This window comes from Excalfactoria chinensis, chromosome 1 (assembly GCF_039878825.1).
Source record: "Excalfactoria chinensis isolate bCotChi1 chromosome 1, bCotChi1.hap2, whole genome shotgun sequence".
Taxonomy (NCBI): Eukaryota; Metazoa; Chordata; class Aves; order Galliformes; family Phasianidae; genus Excalfactoria; species Excalfactoria chinensis.
In genome coordinates, this window is record NC_092825.1 from 29,319,643 (window position 1) to 29,338,192 (window position 18,550).

General features: G+C 42.4%; 1 protein-coding gene across 1 annotated transcript; it reads right to left on the reverse strand.

Moving 5' to 3' along the window:
- Window positions 1-3,738: 3,738 nt before the first annotated feature.
- Window positions 3,739-17,700, reverse strand: LOC140264655 (sodium-coupled neutral amino acid symporter 2). The gene is made up of 16 exons (XM_072360569.1): window positions 17,435-17,700; window positions 16,727-16,890; window positions 16,509-16,590; window positions 16,271-16,386; window positions 13,738-13,811; window positions 13,545-13,637; window positions 13,268-13,349; window positions 10,141-10,223; window positions 9,475-9,533; window positions 9,208-9,357; window positions 8,735-8,814; window positions 8,541-8,641; window positions 8,029-8,153; window positions 7,561-7,705; window positions 7,347-7,444; window positions 3,739-6,995 (listed from the first exon to the last, which is right to left on the reverse strand). Exons 2-16 carry the CDS (start codon window positions 16,843-16,845, stop codon window positions 6,897-6,899), a joined length of 1,506 nt encoding a protein of 501 aa, XP_072216670.1. The 5' UTR covers window positions 16,846-16,890; window positions 17,435-17,700; the 3' UTR covers window positions 3,739-6,896.
- Between the last annotated feature and the right edge of the window lie 850 nt (window positions 17,701-18,550).

Sequence of the window (18,550 nt, forward strand, 5' to 3'; positions counted from 1 at the left end):
AATTATCTTAGCCTCAAGTTCTGGCAGCTCAGAACAGGGCACTGCTTCCTGCTCTGTCCTCACCAGTGCCATCATCATGCTTGATGTACAAATATTTATGTTCCCTTAAGAAGGCAACCCTTGGACTGCAATGATTCAGTCCTGGAGATCATTTTAATGAGCCCGGACCTAACAAGGTTGATCCAAAGAGGATCGAGTGCTTTTGCCTTCTTCTGGAGGGAATTTGCAGGTGTGCTTCTTTGTGCCTCAACTAATCCTCATTAGCTGTTCATTCTGCTTTAAAAAGTGTGAGCTGGGGTAGGTGTATGTCAGCTGGTAGTAACATGGCATGAACACTGCTCTTAAGACCAAAGTGTCTTCAGAGCTAAAGATTTATCTCCTTTAGATAGGAGAACAATGCAACAACAGCTCAAATGAATGATGCAAAACCTAAACAGCACCCCATTTCTGTGTTGCTGTATTCTTAGAAACAATTCACACATGCCATCAAAATATTTCTTATCCTTGTCATTCTTTTCCCCCAACAGACAGAAGTGATTCTTCCTTGAAACACAGTCACTGCTCACATATTTATATGTATTTTCTCTTTAAAACAAAGACACTTCCGGAGTGAGTCAGGGCAAATCCCTCCCTTCAGATGAGAACACCTCATCAATCTCTCGGCCCAAAGAAAGTACTTCCCCCCTTTCTTTTCCTTACAGGAAAATTGCATCAGACCTACTGTTTTCTGTTGATTCATTTTTAGAAAGTTACTAGCTCATGGCCAGGATCTTGTTTGTGACTTTGCAGTTTTTACATGGCCTTGGTGTTTCAGGATGTTTTAACTGACCGTGTGCAGTCTTGGCATGCCTTGGCGCTGAGTGGGTCCCTTGAGGCTGGGGGTCAGGCTGGTCATTTCCCTGCAGAATGAATCACATCAACTCTTGAATTTGCTCTATCAAAAGTAGTCACTGCAAAACTTTCCGCTCTGGCTTATACTCATTTATTTTGTTGCTGATGCTAACGTGCTGGTGGGATAGAAGACCATCCTGCAGGCACTAAGTAACCAGAGTTAAGTAATGACTCAGGATTCCCCTGGAGGCTGTTAGCACATACATCCAGATGCCTTCTCCCCCTTTCCACATGATTTAAAAATAATTAATTTTAAATGATTAGGAATACCTATTAAGGAAGCTGCTCTTTAGGCTGGGCTGGCTGAGGTTCAGTGCTTCCCTATTCTGTCCTCTGCATCTTGTATTAGGATCACTTCCACAAAATCCTTCCTCTCTTCAAGATAAAAAAGACACTGTAATATTTATCATTACTGTTCTTTTTTTAATCACTGAATCATTAAAATTCCTCCCCCCCTCCCCCAATCCTGTATAATTTAATAAAATCCCATCAAAAAACTGTCTTAGAATGTTTGCTAGGCTGGGTGAAAAGGGCATCTCATTTCTCTTTGAAATGGGATCCTGTTGGCAGTTTCTGAGATCTTTGCACAGGAAACTTTGCAAAGCAAATGAAAAATAAAATCATTTCTATGTGGAAGAAGTTCTCAGATGTCTGCAAAACTTTGCGAGCACGTGAAAAGTGAATCGTTTGGATGTCTGTGGTGGAGAAGTGAAAGCTACAATGTATTAGCCTGATGAAGAAATAAAGAATTGAAACCAGGAAAGACCTTGAAGAATAACGCACGTTACTTTATCTCTGTGCTATTACAGTATGTAATAACTGGCTGTCCAGGGAGAGGGACAGCAGCCATGTCGTCACTGCTGGTGGCACAGAAGGAACAGCCTGAGACACACCAACAGCTCTGTTCAGTTGGAGAACAGAGGATTTGTGAGGAAAAAGAACCCCATCCATGAAAGCACTTTAGCTTCCATGTGTTTGATTTTTCACTGCATTTACAAAACTAAGAAAGCAATCAAAATAGAAATATTGTTACATCTTTAGCTAAACTGGACAGTTTTCAGAAGGATTTTATGCTATTTGGATGCTTTTGGGCGGCAGAGATGGGATGTGGTTCTTTCGCACACTTCGCCATACACAAGTGAGAAGGAAAATACTTTGGAGGTTTCATTTTGTTCAAGTTGCTGCTGGAAAATGTTGAAGAGGAGAAGAGTGATGCTGCTTGCCAAACTTGGGGGGGTGGGGGAGAGGATGAATGGAGATCCTAGCAGTTAGCCACGCTCAGACAGAGTAACCGTCACAGGGCTTCTCCACTGGGACTCACAGATAAGCGGTATGTTGATCCAAGATATGGATTGTTTAAACGGGTTGAGAAATTTAACCACAAGATGGAAACTGGCTCTGTTAAGTGCAGGAATAGTGAAATGCTGTGTTTAGCCTCCCATAATAGCTGGAAATCTGTAGCAGCAAAGGATAACATTTGTTTTACATTAAAGGGCAGACTGGGTTTTGAAACGCAGCTCACAGCCCTCTGTCGCCCAGCTGGTGGCATGGGCTGTGCTCCCGGTGCTCTGCCAGAAGGGCTCATGGCAGAGTTTGGTCTGGATCCTGGGAGAGGCTGCTACATTTCTGCTCTGTCCTGAGTCTGGGGTGGCAGTTGGATGTTTAAGGTCTGGTGGAGGCAGGGGTATGCAGTATGACATACCCAAGGTGAAAGCTCTCACAGAAGGGTCAGGGTGAGCAGAGGGAGCTCACACCGCAAAATGGGCAATGTTGGGAAACCCAGGCCTTTCTGGGACAGTTTAAGTTTGGGAATCAATACTCGCTCATCCAGCTTGCTCCAAGAGGGATCTGCAGGCCTTGCTTTCTCATCTGATCTTCCTCTGCCTTTCAGGTGTGTCCAAGTAGATAGGAGAATGCCTCATGCCCTCTCCCCCATGAGCACATACACTGGCCTGTGACCACCATCATTCTACCCAGTTGAATTCTCTCCCAGGAACGTTCACCCTGCTTGTCACCACTCTGTCCCATGCCCAGCTCCTCAGAGGGACCTCCAGACGACATTGTGAGACCAGGCCTCACATTCCAATTTTCTGTGAAGAGCTGGCTGGATGGCCGGGCCCAGAGAGTTGTGGTCAATGGAGTGGAATCTAGTTGGTGGCCGGTTACAAGTGGCGTCCCCCAGGGCTCGGTGCTTGGGCCGCTTCTGTTTAACATCTTCATTGATGATTTGGATGAGGGGATTGAGTGCACCCTCAGTAAGTTTGCAGACGACGCTAAGCTGGGAGGGAGTGTTGATCTGCCTGAAGGGAGAAGGGCACTACAGAGGGACCTGGATAGACTTGATTGATGGGCTGAGGTTAATGGCATGAGTTTCAATAGGGCCAAGTGTCAGGTCCTGCATTTTGGTCACAACAACCCCAGGCAATCCTACAGGCTTGGGGAGGTGTGGCTAGAAAGCTGCCTGATGGAAAGAGACCTTGGTGTGCTGATGGACAGTCGGCTGAATATGAGCCAGCAGTGTGCCCAGGTGGCCAAAAGAGCCAATGGCATCCTGGCTCGTATCAAGAATGGTGTGGTGAGCAGGACTAGGGAAGCCATCCTGCCCCTGTACTCGGCATTGGTGAGGCCTCACCTCATTGAAACTGTGTTGCACTCTGCCAACAGCTGTAGATCCTCGGCTGGCCTCTAACAATACAGTGGCTACTTAGTACAGGGATGTACTGTAGGAGGCCTGAATGTGATGGCCTAACACAACTGTTAGAGCCCAAGAGTTGTTAAGTTGTTGTGTTCAGGAAATCATAACGCCCATGGTAAATTTCAGAATCAAAACATACACAAACCAGAATTACGATTTTTATGGACCCAAGTGACATTTGTGTTTATTGCAACATATACATTTGTAATAAATACAATCTTAGCGTTTTCTTACACCCTTTGGTGTAACACTGTATGGGAAATTGGTAATCACAGCCTGAACCTCTGATGAATCAGCTGAGGCAAGTGTTGGGTCAGCTGTGGGAGCACAGGTGAGAGTAATTTAGCTGTGCTCCCAGAATGGGTGGAGCTTGACTCCACCTCCTCTAGATCTCATTTAAAGGCTGACCACCACTAAGGCGGCATTTCTTGGAGACTGCCTCAGTGTTTCCCAGCAAAAGGCATCCATATCGGTGAGCTTTTCCCTATAAATAACCTTTTGAATTTCTATCACCACCTTTGTATTATTCCACCTTACAAACACATTACTTCCATTCTGGTAAGCATTACATTTTGTAGTAGAAGGACCTTTCCTTTGACAGCCGTTATACAGATGTACAACATGAACAACTCATTGAAATGACACGATTTTCAGTAATGAGAGAGAAATATATACATAAATCCCGAACCCCGAACCTACACTATATACATTATACTTACAGTATATACACACATACAATTTTATGTACATATAATATCATAAATATTGAAAAATAGGTTTAGGCTTAATGGATTAATGTTTTATAAATAACATATTACACTTATGACTGAAATATCATGGAAGACAGTAATGTCTAACTGAGGTGACAGAACAGTGGTTTAATACTGAAGCTGCTCTTTCAGGTCATTTGTTACGTAGGCAACTTGAGACAGACAGGTTTCAAAAGATAAACGTAACCAGAAAAAAACCCAGCAACCATCCATCCAACCAACAATGTACATTTGAAACCAACCCAGCCAAGTGGAACTCAACTGTTGCAGGTGGAGCCAGCCATCAAGTAATACAACGCTTAACACAGAATCCAGACACTGCTACATTAGAAGAATTAGGTGACATGGATGATAACAGTATTATGAGTTGCCATCACAAAAATCTTTCTCCTCTCCAGCTGCAGAGAGGGACTGTGTAATAACCTCTCATTTCTTTTTTCTCTCCTGTGGTTTCTGAGAGAAAGATTATTGTTTTTTTAAGAAGCTGGCAAGGGAAGTGCTTCATCCCTTATGTGCTACAAGTTGCTCAAAGGTAGACATTTTAATCCTCTTCAGTTGTTCTACGTTTGCAGAGGAAGAAGAAAAGCTGCCGAAGTAGAGAGGCATGCGCTCAGCACTCCTGTATATCAGGTGCCACGGGATAGTTACCATGGATGTAAAGTAGCTGAGGGCAGAGAAGTACCTAAGGAGCTTTAGTCAGTGCTGACTTCAGGATCGTTCATCGCCATGAGGGCAGAGAAGTACCTAAGGAGCTTTAGTCAGTGCTGACTTCAGGATCGTTCATCGCCAGTCGAGTACCACCAAACGAATGATACGAACAACACAAAAGAAATCTAACTTCTCATTACAGCTTACATTACAGATGTAGCAACCAGCACTTACAGCCATGCAGAAGTATCAGTACAAAATACCTGCAGTTTTTTCCCCATGGATTTTAAATGGCTGGGCAGAGCTCGATGTTATCTGCCAAAAAATGACTGTAATTTAGATCTGTTCCTGACCGATTCTACAAGAGCAAAAAAAAGTCTCAGGCACTGTTTAATCAATGGATTACAGGGCCCTACTTGTTCCCTCTGAGAAATGCGAGTGGAACATTGTACGTCAGACTTTTAAAACACGGTGTTAGATGAAGACAACTGACCACACTGCCATGATTATTTCATTAATAATCTCTATCTAGGCTTTTGTACCTAATATTGTGTTTGAGAACCTCTTGTAAGCCAAGTACGCTGTTACGTAAGTTATTTCTCTTCACCCTGGGATAAGAATGAAAGAGTAAACATGCACTAGAAACAAAACAGCTATCACAACCATACAGCATCTGTTTCATCAGCTAGCTAGCTAGGGTTCATAAAAAAACTTACCTATTTCTGAAGCAAACAAGTATGAGATGACTATCCAGTCTATGAGGTTATCATTAATACTACGATACACTATAAATTGGAAGAGGAATCCCAGTCGTGTATGTGAAGAGAATTTGTACCAAGCATGAAACACTGGCGCAGTTGTTTTGCGGATTTGACTCAGAAACAGAATAGTCAAGTAATTAAAAATCCAATAATGGATGAGTACTTTGATGATACGCTCCATTGCCATTAAGTTTTTATCTACAACAGGAAAATAAAACAAAACAAAAAAAGCAAAAAAAAAAACAATCAACCCCAAACCCTGTTTTACCCAATTGCACTATTGAGTACTTCAAGAATGGCAACGTCAATACCATCCCTTTGAGTTCCACATTAACTACACTTCTCAAGTGCACCCATTCGAAGGGGTTGATACTTTTTAAAGCTCCACAATTTGGGTTTCCACACCTTTTTTTTTTTTTTTTTTTTGAAACAAAGGTAAACTGTAGTTAAAATTTCAGTACAGTGAAAATTAATTTTTATGGGAAACATTTACAATTAGAAGGTTTTACTTGAATTGGTTCATCTTCTGCTTTGGTCATTACAGGTACTTTTAATATAAAATTTCTTCTAATTATGCCTCTATAGAGAGGCAAACTAGATTTAATTTAGGACACTGATTACTTATTTTTATACGCGTGTTTCTTTTTAGAAAAAAAGTTTCTTAAAGTCAAAATAGTGCTTTTGAGGTCCATAAGATTTTTTGGTACAAAAAATAATAGTGTTTCTCTCTCTCTCTCTCTCATTGGTTATTTAAACACTTTGCTGTAAATTAAGAGTCGTTTCTCACATCAAATGGTTCCATTAGGCACATTCAAGTAAAATAACAAAATATCCAAGTAACAACGATGAAAGCCAAACATGGCTTGATAAAAGTCTACACAGAGTTCTGTCCATTCTCTGGAATGGAATAAAGTTGTCACTTCCTTCAGCCAGACACTCACGTGGTTTGATGTTAATATCCATTTCCATCATGCAGAATAGTTCCTTAAAGCCAGAGTTCAGGTATTCTACAATCAGAAGAACCATCAACAAAGAATCTGCATTTTAAAGGAAGCTGAATAGCTCATTTTCATTCTCAGTAGGTATCTGAGTGAACACTGGCATTTGAAGTGGAGTATTACACCAGGACAGTTAATGCCCATCAGAAGCATCAGTATGGATCCAGTCTAGAATAATCAGTGTCATACACCCAGTCATCACAAGTATACCACTTAGAAAGAATAATGCAGCCTGAAAAGAGAGAATATAAAGAAGCGGATCAGTTTTTGTTACCGGATCTATGAAATCATGTACATACATGGCACAAATACCACTGCTTGTGGAGGAAAGAGCAACTAAGTATACAAGATTAAAATATCACAGTAAGCAATAAGAAGTTGGGCATTTTTCTTGTAACTGAAATCCTTTTTCAAATAATACTGTGTGTTCCCCCTCACCCCCCATGTAGTAGACTTTGTCCTCAGTCATCCTCAGTAGATGATACTCCATTGATTACCCTCCATTTACCCTTAATTTATAAGAAGGAAACTATTTTTTTGTGTTCTGCATTAGTATGATCTTTATATGTTTGTCTATACATACCCCAATCTTTTGCACTGACTTCATCGGTTCCTTCTTGACTAACTTGATATAGAAGGCAGACGGAAGAATGAAGATCAGCATAGCTGCTGCAGATGCACCTGTTAACGAAGATCAGAAAAACATTTTTTGAACAGGTAAGTATAATTCAATTATAGACCACAACTGCATTTCCCAAGATTTAACAGACTACTTGAAGTGATGTGAAAATGCTTACCAATGAATCCAAAGATGTCTCGGATGGTAGGGACAAAGATAACGAGCACGTTGGTAAATGCCAGAAGAACAACTGTGATAGAACAGTGACGCCACCAACTGAACTCTTTCCCTGCCCACAGTAGCTGGGTAACGGAACTGCGGATCTTTCAAAGAGAAGGAAAAAAAACATGCTGATTTCAGTAAGCTGATAATCTAACAGTACAAGTCCTTTCAGAATCAGGAATGCAATATAACTGCATGCCTTCGTATTAACTTCTCTGTAAATGCTGCTTACTTATTTTAATTAATAGTACAGTGATATTCCATCAAACTTATCAAAATAAATCCATGGGGTTTATTTTTTTTTTTTTCAGTTAAGAGAAAAACCTCATACACCAAAAAATGGCAGTTGCCACATCAGCAAATGACTGCAGCAGGAGATGAGATTAAAAATAATTGTACTAAGATTAAAAAAAAAATTACTTACTGGGAAAATAACCACAGGTACAGTAAGGGTTACAGCCATAAGTACGGCAAGGCGCACAATTAGAAGAAGAATGTCAGCACCCAGAAAAGCAGAGTAGGTATGAAGCAGCTCTGATTCAACTCTTCCTATAAAGAAAATAATATTTAAGTTAGATGTAGTTGGCATGCTTCCCAAGACAACTGTGTTTGCTCAAAATGCTGTTACAGTCTGAGCAGTACGCACTAAAGCCCCATAGTTCCTGAAAGCACGTCTTTATTTTACTCAGGGATAACTTGGAGGCAATGAATCTGTTTTGATCCAGTACCTTAGGCCTCGCCCCACCACTGTCCTACTTTTGGATGTGCACTTTTAAGAATATTAAAAATACCCCAAAACTTTAGTTTCTGAACACACACACACACACACACACACACATACACACACACAGTGTTTGTTTGCTCTAACTTAAAAGTACTGCTGTGGTTTTGCAAAACATAATTCATTTAAAAGAAAGCAGGGATGGTAATACTCACCATAAAACGTTAAGTATCCAAAGAGAGCAGCCAGTAAATACATGAGGAACATGGCAAAAAAAGATACGTAGGACACATTCATCATTCTTTTACGGCTTCGGCTGCAAGAAAATTAAATATTGTTAGCAATGAGAAAACACTTTTATACTATTTTCTTTGTGCAGAGCAATTAGAGCAACTTATCTAGCATTTACCTTTTCAGTTCTTCATAGATAGGAAGAATTGCAGGATGACAGACAAAAGAAAATGTCAAGATTGGGACAGCGTAGACGGTCTGAAAAACATAAGTGTTTTTTTTTTTAAGCATCTCAACAGACATTAGAAAATGAGTTAAAAAACAACAACAACAACAACAAAACATCAGCAGGATTCCAATTTGGAATTAGGTATTTCTTTCAGTCTTTCATGAAGACTAGCAGATCTTTTGGAACTGGAACTTTTGACAGCAAGTTCTTAAGACACCTTGAGCTCCTTTAATTTCTATGCATTTCTATGCAAGGGAACACCTAATCTACAGGAGGTAAAATGTGTCCAGCTCTACCAGAAGAGAAATTCTTTGCACGTATCAAGGTTGCAAAAGGGTAAGAAAAAAAGGACCTTATCTAGAACTTACTTATATAGTCTCATTTGGCTGTTTTTAAACACAGAATGTGATTCTGCCAGTTACCTGTGAATTGAAGATGAAATATTTTGGCTTGCATGCATCATCAATTGTTATATTTTCATCTGTGAAAGGTGCCAGTGTTGCATTTATTAACGTTGCGTTTATGATGTCACTGTCCATAGGACAAGGAATCTGAAACATCTTCCAAATTACCTGGGAATAAATTAATGCATTTGTGTTACTTTGATTAATGCAGTATGTGAAACTTTTCAGAAACTGTGTTCAGTTTCACCTCAAAATGTAGCTGGAAGTCTACAAAATTATACTTACAACAATCAGAAAGAAGACCATGCAGAGTAAGGAAAAGCCACTGGTATAGCCCAAATATCCTATATTCAAAAAAGAGGAAAAAACAAAATCTAAGATACAGTATTCATGTTGCAACATCATCAAGACAATATTTTCTGACAGCGATCTCTTTGGATTGCCATTTTTCTTTACACCGAATAAAACAAGACAATTATTTTTAAATATAAACTATTAATTTCCTAATCAAAACCCAGATCTGAAAGTTCTCAAAGACATGCAAGGAAAATGCAGCATTGAGTCCATACTAATAACTTCATAACTTTAAAGCCCTATTTTTTAAAGAAAATTCTATACTAAGAATGACTGTAGGAATCATTCCAAAGGAATACACTCCATGACAAGTCAGGCCTCCCTTTTGTTCTTACTTAATCATTCAATTTGTAGGAAGCAATGACTTCAGAAAGTATTTCAGATCACCACAGAATTCTTTAAACAAAAAAAGCACGTTAATCGAGTTACTCACATATATTACTGGATTACAGACATTTCATTTAAGGCCTCTAATACAAATTACAAATACAAACAGCTGTCAGTTTGCAGAGGACTCCAGAACTCAAACATCCTATCAACCCATTTCCTCACAGTACTTTCAGTGCATTTTTAATGTGATTGTGCTTTACTGCTTACCTAAATTTTTCAGTAAAGACAGAGGAAGAATGAGGACCACAGACACCATCAACACTAAATAGTCACCATTAAGGTACCATTGTCTGTAGAAAAAAGACAGCATATGTAAGTAATCACAATACTTAAAAAGTCAAAAGATTTGCAGTTTAGTCTTCAATCTTTTTCCTACTACGTATGGCTATTTATAAAAATGCAGTGTCTGGTATCACAAAGGATTAACACTGGACTTACTATATGGACCTAACGCCCTACAGACCTTCCTGTCTCACCCCAAACCTATATTGTGCCTTTCCTTTAGTGTCCTTTTTCTAAAGTTAATATGCATCTGGAAGTCAGAAGACAGAAAAATAAATGATTGGGGGGAAAAAAATCAGCTGGGATAAACCACGAAAAGCAGTAATTTGCTTAAATGTTGATTCCTGACTCTCCAGATGTATTACAATATAACAGGGCCCCAGCAGGGTAATCACCACTTTAATGGCAATAAAGTTCTGTTGGGTGCCCTGCGGGAGTTAAAGAAAAACAGATGAGGGCTGGAATTAAGGCAGTAGCTCAAGCCCACTGGCTGGAAAATACTGGAAGAATAGTGGGATTCTACTGGAGGAATGGTTAGTCCCTTCTAGTAAGGAACACAACTAAAGAACTCAGTAGATTTTTTTCCTTCAGATCTCTTTTTTTTCCCATTTATTCTGTACAAGGCAGTAGCTATTTTATGATGCAACATTTTAGAGTGTTGGATGGTGACCACCTTCTTTGGAAAAATGGAAAACCAAAACTAGATCTGTGTAAGTGTAAGGTAATTTCACTGAGATAACAGGATAACTGATCTTGAATAGTTTTAGCATAGCAGAGTAACTGCTTTCTTCATGTGACGGTACAGGAATATCCTATATTTTTCAAGTAATTCAAGTAATATTAAGCACTTATTCCCAAATGTTGAAATATTGTGAGCTAATGCATACAGGATATATTTCAAAATGAATTGTATGCTGCTTAGATAAACAATGAAAACTGTATTACTCAATTGGAAATTCGTGCATTCGAACGTAATTTCTGAATTATAAGCCTATGTGCTATTTGAAATATGAAATGCCTCTAACAGACTTGCTCTGGGTTTATGAAGCAAGTGCAAAATTTGGTTCTCTTTACCCAGTTTTATCTGGGATAACTAAATGTAGACATCTACTTTAGGAAGTTCATGTGTGTGGGGCATTAATGTGGTGTGCTCTATTATTATTTATTTAATGCAATTATCTCATGGTGAATTAAAAATAAATCAGAGCAGACTTCTGGCATTTGGCAGTCAAAAGAACGGGCACTTTCATTGTCCACATATAACAAGAAGGTAACTGGGACTTTCAGATCAAGAACATGAAAGTTTTTCTGTTCTGAAGAACAGGATTGCTCAGCTTCAAAACTCAGCTGAATATGAAAAAAAAACAATGCAAAATAAATTCTAAAAATTGAGCTAGTAATTGTAATATTGTCTCAGAATTTCAGAACATTTTCTTGTACAGTAAGCATTATGTTGGGACATTTAAACAGGTAAGTGCTTACATTTTATGCACCAGGCTGCCAGAGTGGAATCCATGCCAATGGTAGCCACCCAGACTCCCCTAAGCAATGCATGGAGAGAGTCAGTTAAACGGAGTCCACAATTGTTAGAGCACTGAGAAAAGACTTACTTTAAATCAGTGTACAGCCAAAAAGAGAACATTGAAGATATAAATCTCAATTTCTGAACTCTGTCAGACACCGCTGACTTAGTTGCACAGCAGTAGCTGTATCCAGTGCAATTCACAGCCCTGGCCCTTCCCCCCGAACTCCAATTGATTTTGCACACCTTTCTGGAGATAGGACAATTAAAAATACTTGTCTCCAAGCCCCCTTGTAAATATCACCAGTTACAGGGGCTTGGAAAATAAGACTTGAAGAATTCAGCCAAATGAGGGAAACGAACTGCCCCAGAAAAAAAACTTGTAAGAACTACACTAACAGTTAAATGAGGTAGGTGGCATTCTTCATCTGAGCACATTAAATAATAATAAAAAAAATTACTATTAGCCTCATGACAATATCTATCAGCAAACTGTATGAACTGTATGAACACCAAATGGCTCGAACCCCTTGGGGAACACAGGCAGAAAAATGCCTACCTTCTGAACTCAGGCTTAGGTGTAAGTTGGAGTCTTGAGCTGCTCAGCCCTCTCAAGACTGGGACACTTCAGGACAAGGCACAGAAGTACAACTCTGAAGAGTGAGATTTATAGCACTTAACTCTATCCATCTGAAGTCAGATATCTTGTTTTAGATAGCTGTTTTTACATATCCTTTCAATACAGTGATATATCACTCATTGGAGATGCCCAAAACAAGTGTCTATGTCAGGTACGCTAAACTGACCACTTCAGAGGATTGTGTCTTTTCAAAGATTACATATATGCAGACAAGAGAATGATAAGCTCAAAATCTAACTTTCAGACTAGCGGATGTAGGTAAAATGAACTGCACCCAATGCACCCCATCCCCTCTAAAAGCCAAGCAGAAAAGCCACTATGTAGTTAAAGTGTCTCCAGGACTAAATGGCAATAAGTTGATGGTTTTTATTTGGGCACAGAAACTCCTTTAGTTCAATGCTTAAACCCCATGCCTTTTTTGAGATTGGCTCCTGAATTTCATTACAACACCTTACACTTATATTCCATCACTTCCCACAATATTAGCATGAGAAAACCAAAACAATCAATCCAAACTAGCTGGAGTGTAACTGGAAAACAAGCAAAGAAACAAAAAAAAAAACCCAACACAGCACCACATTTATCTTTCCTTATTAAGAGTGTATTTACATACAGATGTTATACGTACATATGTTAAAACTTACCTGAATTTCTTTAGAGAACAATTTTTTGTAACATGATACAAAACCTGTATTTTTCTACCCCTTTTCCCAGGACAGGCTGGATCTAAATGAAGTGGAATGCTTAAGGGAAGGAGAAACTTACTGTATCTCTGTCTGAGTAAGAAGCTACCCTACGGTGTATCGAACGTGGTCTCCAAATAAAAATATATGCAGTCTCCGTATTTGTTTCTCCTAATAGTTTCTCTGATGAGGAGATCTAACACCTACCCTGTGTTCTCTTCGATGTTCATAAATGTCTTGATGACCAATGGTAACTCATATTTCACTATGAAGAGGTAGCTTGACATAGCTGTAGGTGAATAACATCATAGATCATTACAAATACAGAATATGTCACAAGATGCAAGAATCACATAACATGTTTCATAACCTCACTTGAACACAAGCAGTTAATGAATACATGTTGTGTGAAAAAAAAAGTCTCCACAATAAGTAGGGAATAATTATTACTGACAACAAAGTCATTTTAAGATCTTGTCCTCACCTCCAATGTTCTGCATTGTAATTGATCCAGAAGCAGCAAGTTTTCCAGGCATACCAAAGGCCTTCATTCCCAACTGTTCATATAATAAAGATCCTAGAAGAAAACCCATCAAAACAGACAATGAGAACAGTGTCATTTCACAAAAAGTAGCACAAAACAAATACAAAGCTTACAAAATAGTACTTTGCCGTACCTCCTTCGTTGGCGGTCTTCAAAAGGAGATGCACTGAATACAAAGAAAGTATTGAAACAACTAGCAGGAGTATCCTGGAGGGGGAGAAAACATAAATGAGACATAAATGACTTATCGAAACCTTATTAAATAAAAGCAAACCAAACAACATTACTCAAACACTACCTCAGAATCAACTACAATTCTAAGGCTGAATTTTGAAAATGCTTCCAGCTGATGTCTAGTTTGCAAAGAATTTATACTAAAATGCATTTTAGAGGAATCCATTTTAGAGAAATTCTAGTGGAAAATTAAACAATGCTTGTTTACAGTTTAAGGTAGCAAAAGCACAGGCAAGAATCAGGATGTTATAGCTGGAAACACTTGATATTTTGTTACATTATTTATATCAACAGGAATGGTCTTTGTATCACTGTAAGAAACTGTATTTCTTCCATCCTCCTTCCCTTTCTCAATAGCAAGTCTTGAATAAACCATCAGCTACAACTATAGCCAGTGAAGATTACCACTTAGTCATCGACAAATCAGCTTTTCAGCTTCATTATTGTATTAAAAATAATAATAATAATAATAATAAATTGAACTGTAAAAGCTTTTAAGGACTGAAAATTAAGGTATTTTCAGAGCTGTGTACCTGGCCTTCAAAAGGAAATACAGGTTTACTGCAATAGGAAATTATTTACTCAAAAGTTGAATTTTGTATAAATTGCTTACATGGGAATTGCTAGCGGCTCGTTTCTCTTCTCTGCAGCTTTCACAGGCAGCATATATTATTTCCAGAAACACAGTTTTGATACATCTAAAATTCAGGTCTCTGAATTGAACCACAGCAAGTGCACTTCCTGGAGTGGCACGCTAGGGGGGACTTCTTCACAGCTAAAGACGACCGTGGAAAACTACAATATATTCAAAAATGTCTCGGCCCTTCTTACACCGACACAAGCATACAGCTTTCCGGTATACTTAATTAACAGCACACCTGCTAAAAAACACAAAGTTCCATTTGGAGTTCTCAGTGTCATCTGCTTGTCTCCTTCTGCATTATTTCTAGTGTTAATGGAATTAGTAAACACTAGAAAGAACTGGAAACAAGAATATCTGAAAGATGAATCCACCCAAGGAATGCAGAAGACTTGTGTTAGTGTGCCAATTCTACCCCAATAAGCACACACACAAAAAAAACAAACCTGTATTTCTGAGAGGTACAGATTTAATTTAGGCAACAACTAGAAACAGTACAGTGAGATGCATTAAGGTTACATTTAATTACACTTAATTAAGACAACACAGCTTCTGGATCCGTTAGTGCCAACCTTGAATAGCTGTTTAAGAGGAGTGTTGACAACATCAGTCAGCGAACTCATCTAGAAACTAACTCTGCTCCTAGCTTCAGGACTGTATCATTCATTTACTTCACACAGTGCTGACACCAGTGATTCTACACAGTCTTCTAAGAATTTACTGTCATAATCAACTGCATCTGGATGTGAATCTGTAACCTAGTTATAGATGCCTGTAATGCCCTCAGTATCACTGGTGAAGTTCTGCTTTCCTGCATCTCAACTATACCAGTTCCGTTAACAGGTTAGTTTATTTTTGAATCAGTATTACTGTAAAAAAGATTTTAATGCGCTACCTGGAAATGAAAGGTAAGTAAATTACCTCAGCACCCAGTTGCTGTATTCATGGCTTTGAGCACTTCCTCAAATTTCAGAAAAAAAAGACTCCCTACCACATACACATTTACTCAGATACTTGACCCTACATTTATTTCGCCATTTCCATTTCTCCTCAGAGAAATTTCCTAATATATGTTCTGCTGTCGATCTTACGCATGCTGCAAAAATTAAGAGCGTGAAGCTGATGTGTCAGTAGGTGAAATATCTCTCTATTCTGAGCACACTGAGTAATGAAGGTACGCTGGCCAGTCCATATCCTTCCCTTGCAGAGAGACAGTGATTTTATAGGTGTAGATTCAGACAGTTCCCTGAATTGTGTAAAAGCACAGCAATAAAAAGGATTTTTCTGCTGACACAAGTACACTGCAGCCTTACAGGCGTAACTATGTCAGCAGAGGAAAAGCAGCATTAGTCCTGGGCCAGACATGCAAAAGTCAGAGAAGACAATTCCCTTTATCTTATGTTTTTCTCTAACTTGCTGCAGACAGATTCTGTGCTTTCTGGGTAACCATTACAGTAACCATTACAAGAGGAATTTCTTGTTAGTTTCCATTTGAATAATGGACTTCTCAAGGGAGGCCTGTCAGTCACAAACAAGCTACAGAAAACATAGGAAACCTCACTCTAAACTGTTTTTAAGATTGAAGAACTTACAGTTTATACATTCTTACAAGCCCTTAAGAATTTATAACCATCCCTTCATTGAAAGCAATCCATAAATAGTACAGTGCAATTCCGTACCTGCAGCAATGACAGCGTGTTCTGCAAAGGTGCAATTTTTACCTAAAATTATTAGATACATAGAGGAAGGGTTTGGGTTTTTGTTTTTGTTTTAGGAACCAAAGGATACTTACACAAAAAGAGCAATTCCAGTGTTAGCCATGGCATAGGAAAGTCCCAGGATGCCACTGCCCACAATAGCATTACTCAGATTAAATACTGACATCCCAAAGGAAGTGGTACCCGGATGCTGAGGAGAGGGAGACAGGTAATGATTAATGGAAAGTTATCACTATCTCAGAATTCAAACAAACATCTGTTTGCCAGTCAAGCCATTTTCCCGGATGGCAGATATCATGTCTGGGTACTTACATACTGAGTTTCATATTTCTTCTTTCCGACGTTGGAGTCAAGTAAGAAATTCTGATTTTCCGGATCCATATCTGCGTAGTGGCTGTAAAAGACATCGCATCGTCAGAGTCGGCTTCAGACAGACCCTCGTCGCCACTTCCCCCTTTGCATCTCGGCTCGAGAGGAAGATGACAACACCGGCCCGGGGACCCCGAGGGAGAGCCGCCCACACCCCTCACCTCTTCATGGCGGCCGGCTTGGTGGGGTAGGGGTAGCTGAAGTCGTTGCTGTTGGAGCTGTAGCTACTGCTATCCTCGTCGGGAGAGATGTTGAACTTGCCCATCTCGGCGCTGCTCATGGCGCAGGGGCCGCTCTTTTGTCCTTGGCGGCGGGACGGCCGCGCCTGCGGAGGTGGGAGGCGACGTCAGTGCCGCAGCGGGCAAGGCGGCCGTCACGTGGCCGGCGCGCGCCCGCCCGCCGCCGAGTGGAAAAGTACCAGGAGCGGGCGGGGGGCGCGCGGGGCGCGGGCACACAAAGGTGGCGGCAACGGGGACACCGAGAAGCGACCCGACCCGCACCGAGCCGCGGAGACGGGCTGAGCCCCGCCGCTCTATCCGCCCTCCCGAGATATCCGCCCTCCCCGCCCCCCCCCCCCTCCCGGAGATTCTCCCCTCGGCAGCCGCGCGGGGACTGATGCAACACCGCGGGGCGATGTCACGGTGGCCGCAGCCCCGTGTTTACCTCCCTCGCTCCCCTCCACCCCCCGCTCCCCGACGCCGCATTTTCTATAGGAAAACGCAGAGCGGACGCAGGACCGCAGCGCACGGCCGCTCCTTCGTTCCAACTGCTGGCATTCCTGGGATGCGGCAGTGTCCCCACACGCCCCACCTGGGCATCCCCGCGGGGGCTCCGCACACAGCACGGCTCCGCGCCCCGCAGCCCCTCACCTCCTCCTCGGGCTGTGCGACGGGTCTGTCCCGGAGTCCCGGCGAGACGGAGCGCTCCGCTCTTGTGCTGCGCTTCTCGCAAGGATTAATACAAATAAATCCTCAGCTACAGAGCGTCAGCGGGACGAGAAGCTTAGAGAACCCGAAATAAATAACGGCGGGGTACAGTCACTGGGGAAAGCCGTCGGCGCGGAGGGAACACGGGGGCAGCGTCGCGGTAGCGGAGAGGCGCACGGTGCCGGCTGCGGCGTCGCTCTCGATCTGACGGCCCCTCGGGGCGCCGCGGCTCTTCAGGCAGGAATGCACCGCGTCATCGCGAGGGGCGCGGCGCGCACCCTCCCGCCCTCCCGTCGGCGCCGCCGCCCCCCGCTCTGCCCGACTGACCCCCTTCCGCCTCACGGGATGCGGGCGGGGCGCGGCGCCGGGTGCCCCGAGAGAGGAGGGGGCTGCGTGCCCTGCCCCGCGCTTGGCCGGCGTGTGTTATTGGGGGGGGGGATACGCTGCGCCGCCCGCCCGCCCGTCGCACCTCTGTTCCCTCCCCGGTCAGCCACGCGGTGTTGTGTGCACGTGTCTGAGGCCGGACCCGGGGGCGTCTCCTCGGGGAGACAAGCGGGAATAGCGGCCTCCTGCTGCTGATGGAGCCTGGGATGAAGGAAAACGTGCCTTCCTTCCCGCGGGGCAGCTGCTTCGGGGATGGCGGGCACGGGGCGCTCCGCTCCCACATACGAACTGCGGGCCGTGAGGCGGCGCTCAGACCGCGGGCTCCCGTTTGAGGGCCGGGCTCTCGGAAGCGGTCGTGCTGCCCCCACGAGCCAGGCCCAGGGGGGGTTCGAGTATTTCGGCCGCCTACTTCGTGCCACCCCGGCTCGGCGCTTCTCCCCATCTGGAGCACGGCGGGCAGCACAGCCCGGCTCGGGGCAGCGAGGCTCCCCTCGAGCGGAGCTTCGCCCCTCCGCATAGTCCGACCCAACGCTATGGACCCCACCGGGGCGCCCGCGGCTCCCGCTCTGTGCCGGGCCGGGGCTCAGCCAGCTGGCATCGCATCGCCCCGCTGACCCAACGTCGGACCCGCCGTGTCGGCGCGAGGCTGTGGCGGCACGACCGTCAGCAGCACAG

Excerpts from the sequence above, each read along its gene's own strand:
- LOC140264655 (XM_072360569.1), bottom strand. The coding sequence starts at position 16,845 with ATGAGCAGCGCCGAGATGGGCAAGTTCAACATCTCTCCCGACGAGGAT. Across the intron at positions 10,224-13,267 it reads AACATCGAAGAGAACACAGG|ACAATGGTACCTTAATGGTG; the intron begins GTAGGTGTTAGA and ends TTTTTTCTACAG. Across the intron at positions 7,706-8,028 it reads TACCTGTGGTTATTTTCCCA|ATCCGCAGTTCCGTTACCCA; the intron begins GTAAGTAATTTT and ends TCTCTTTGAAAG.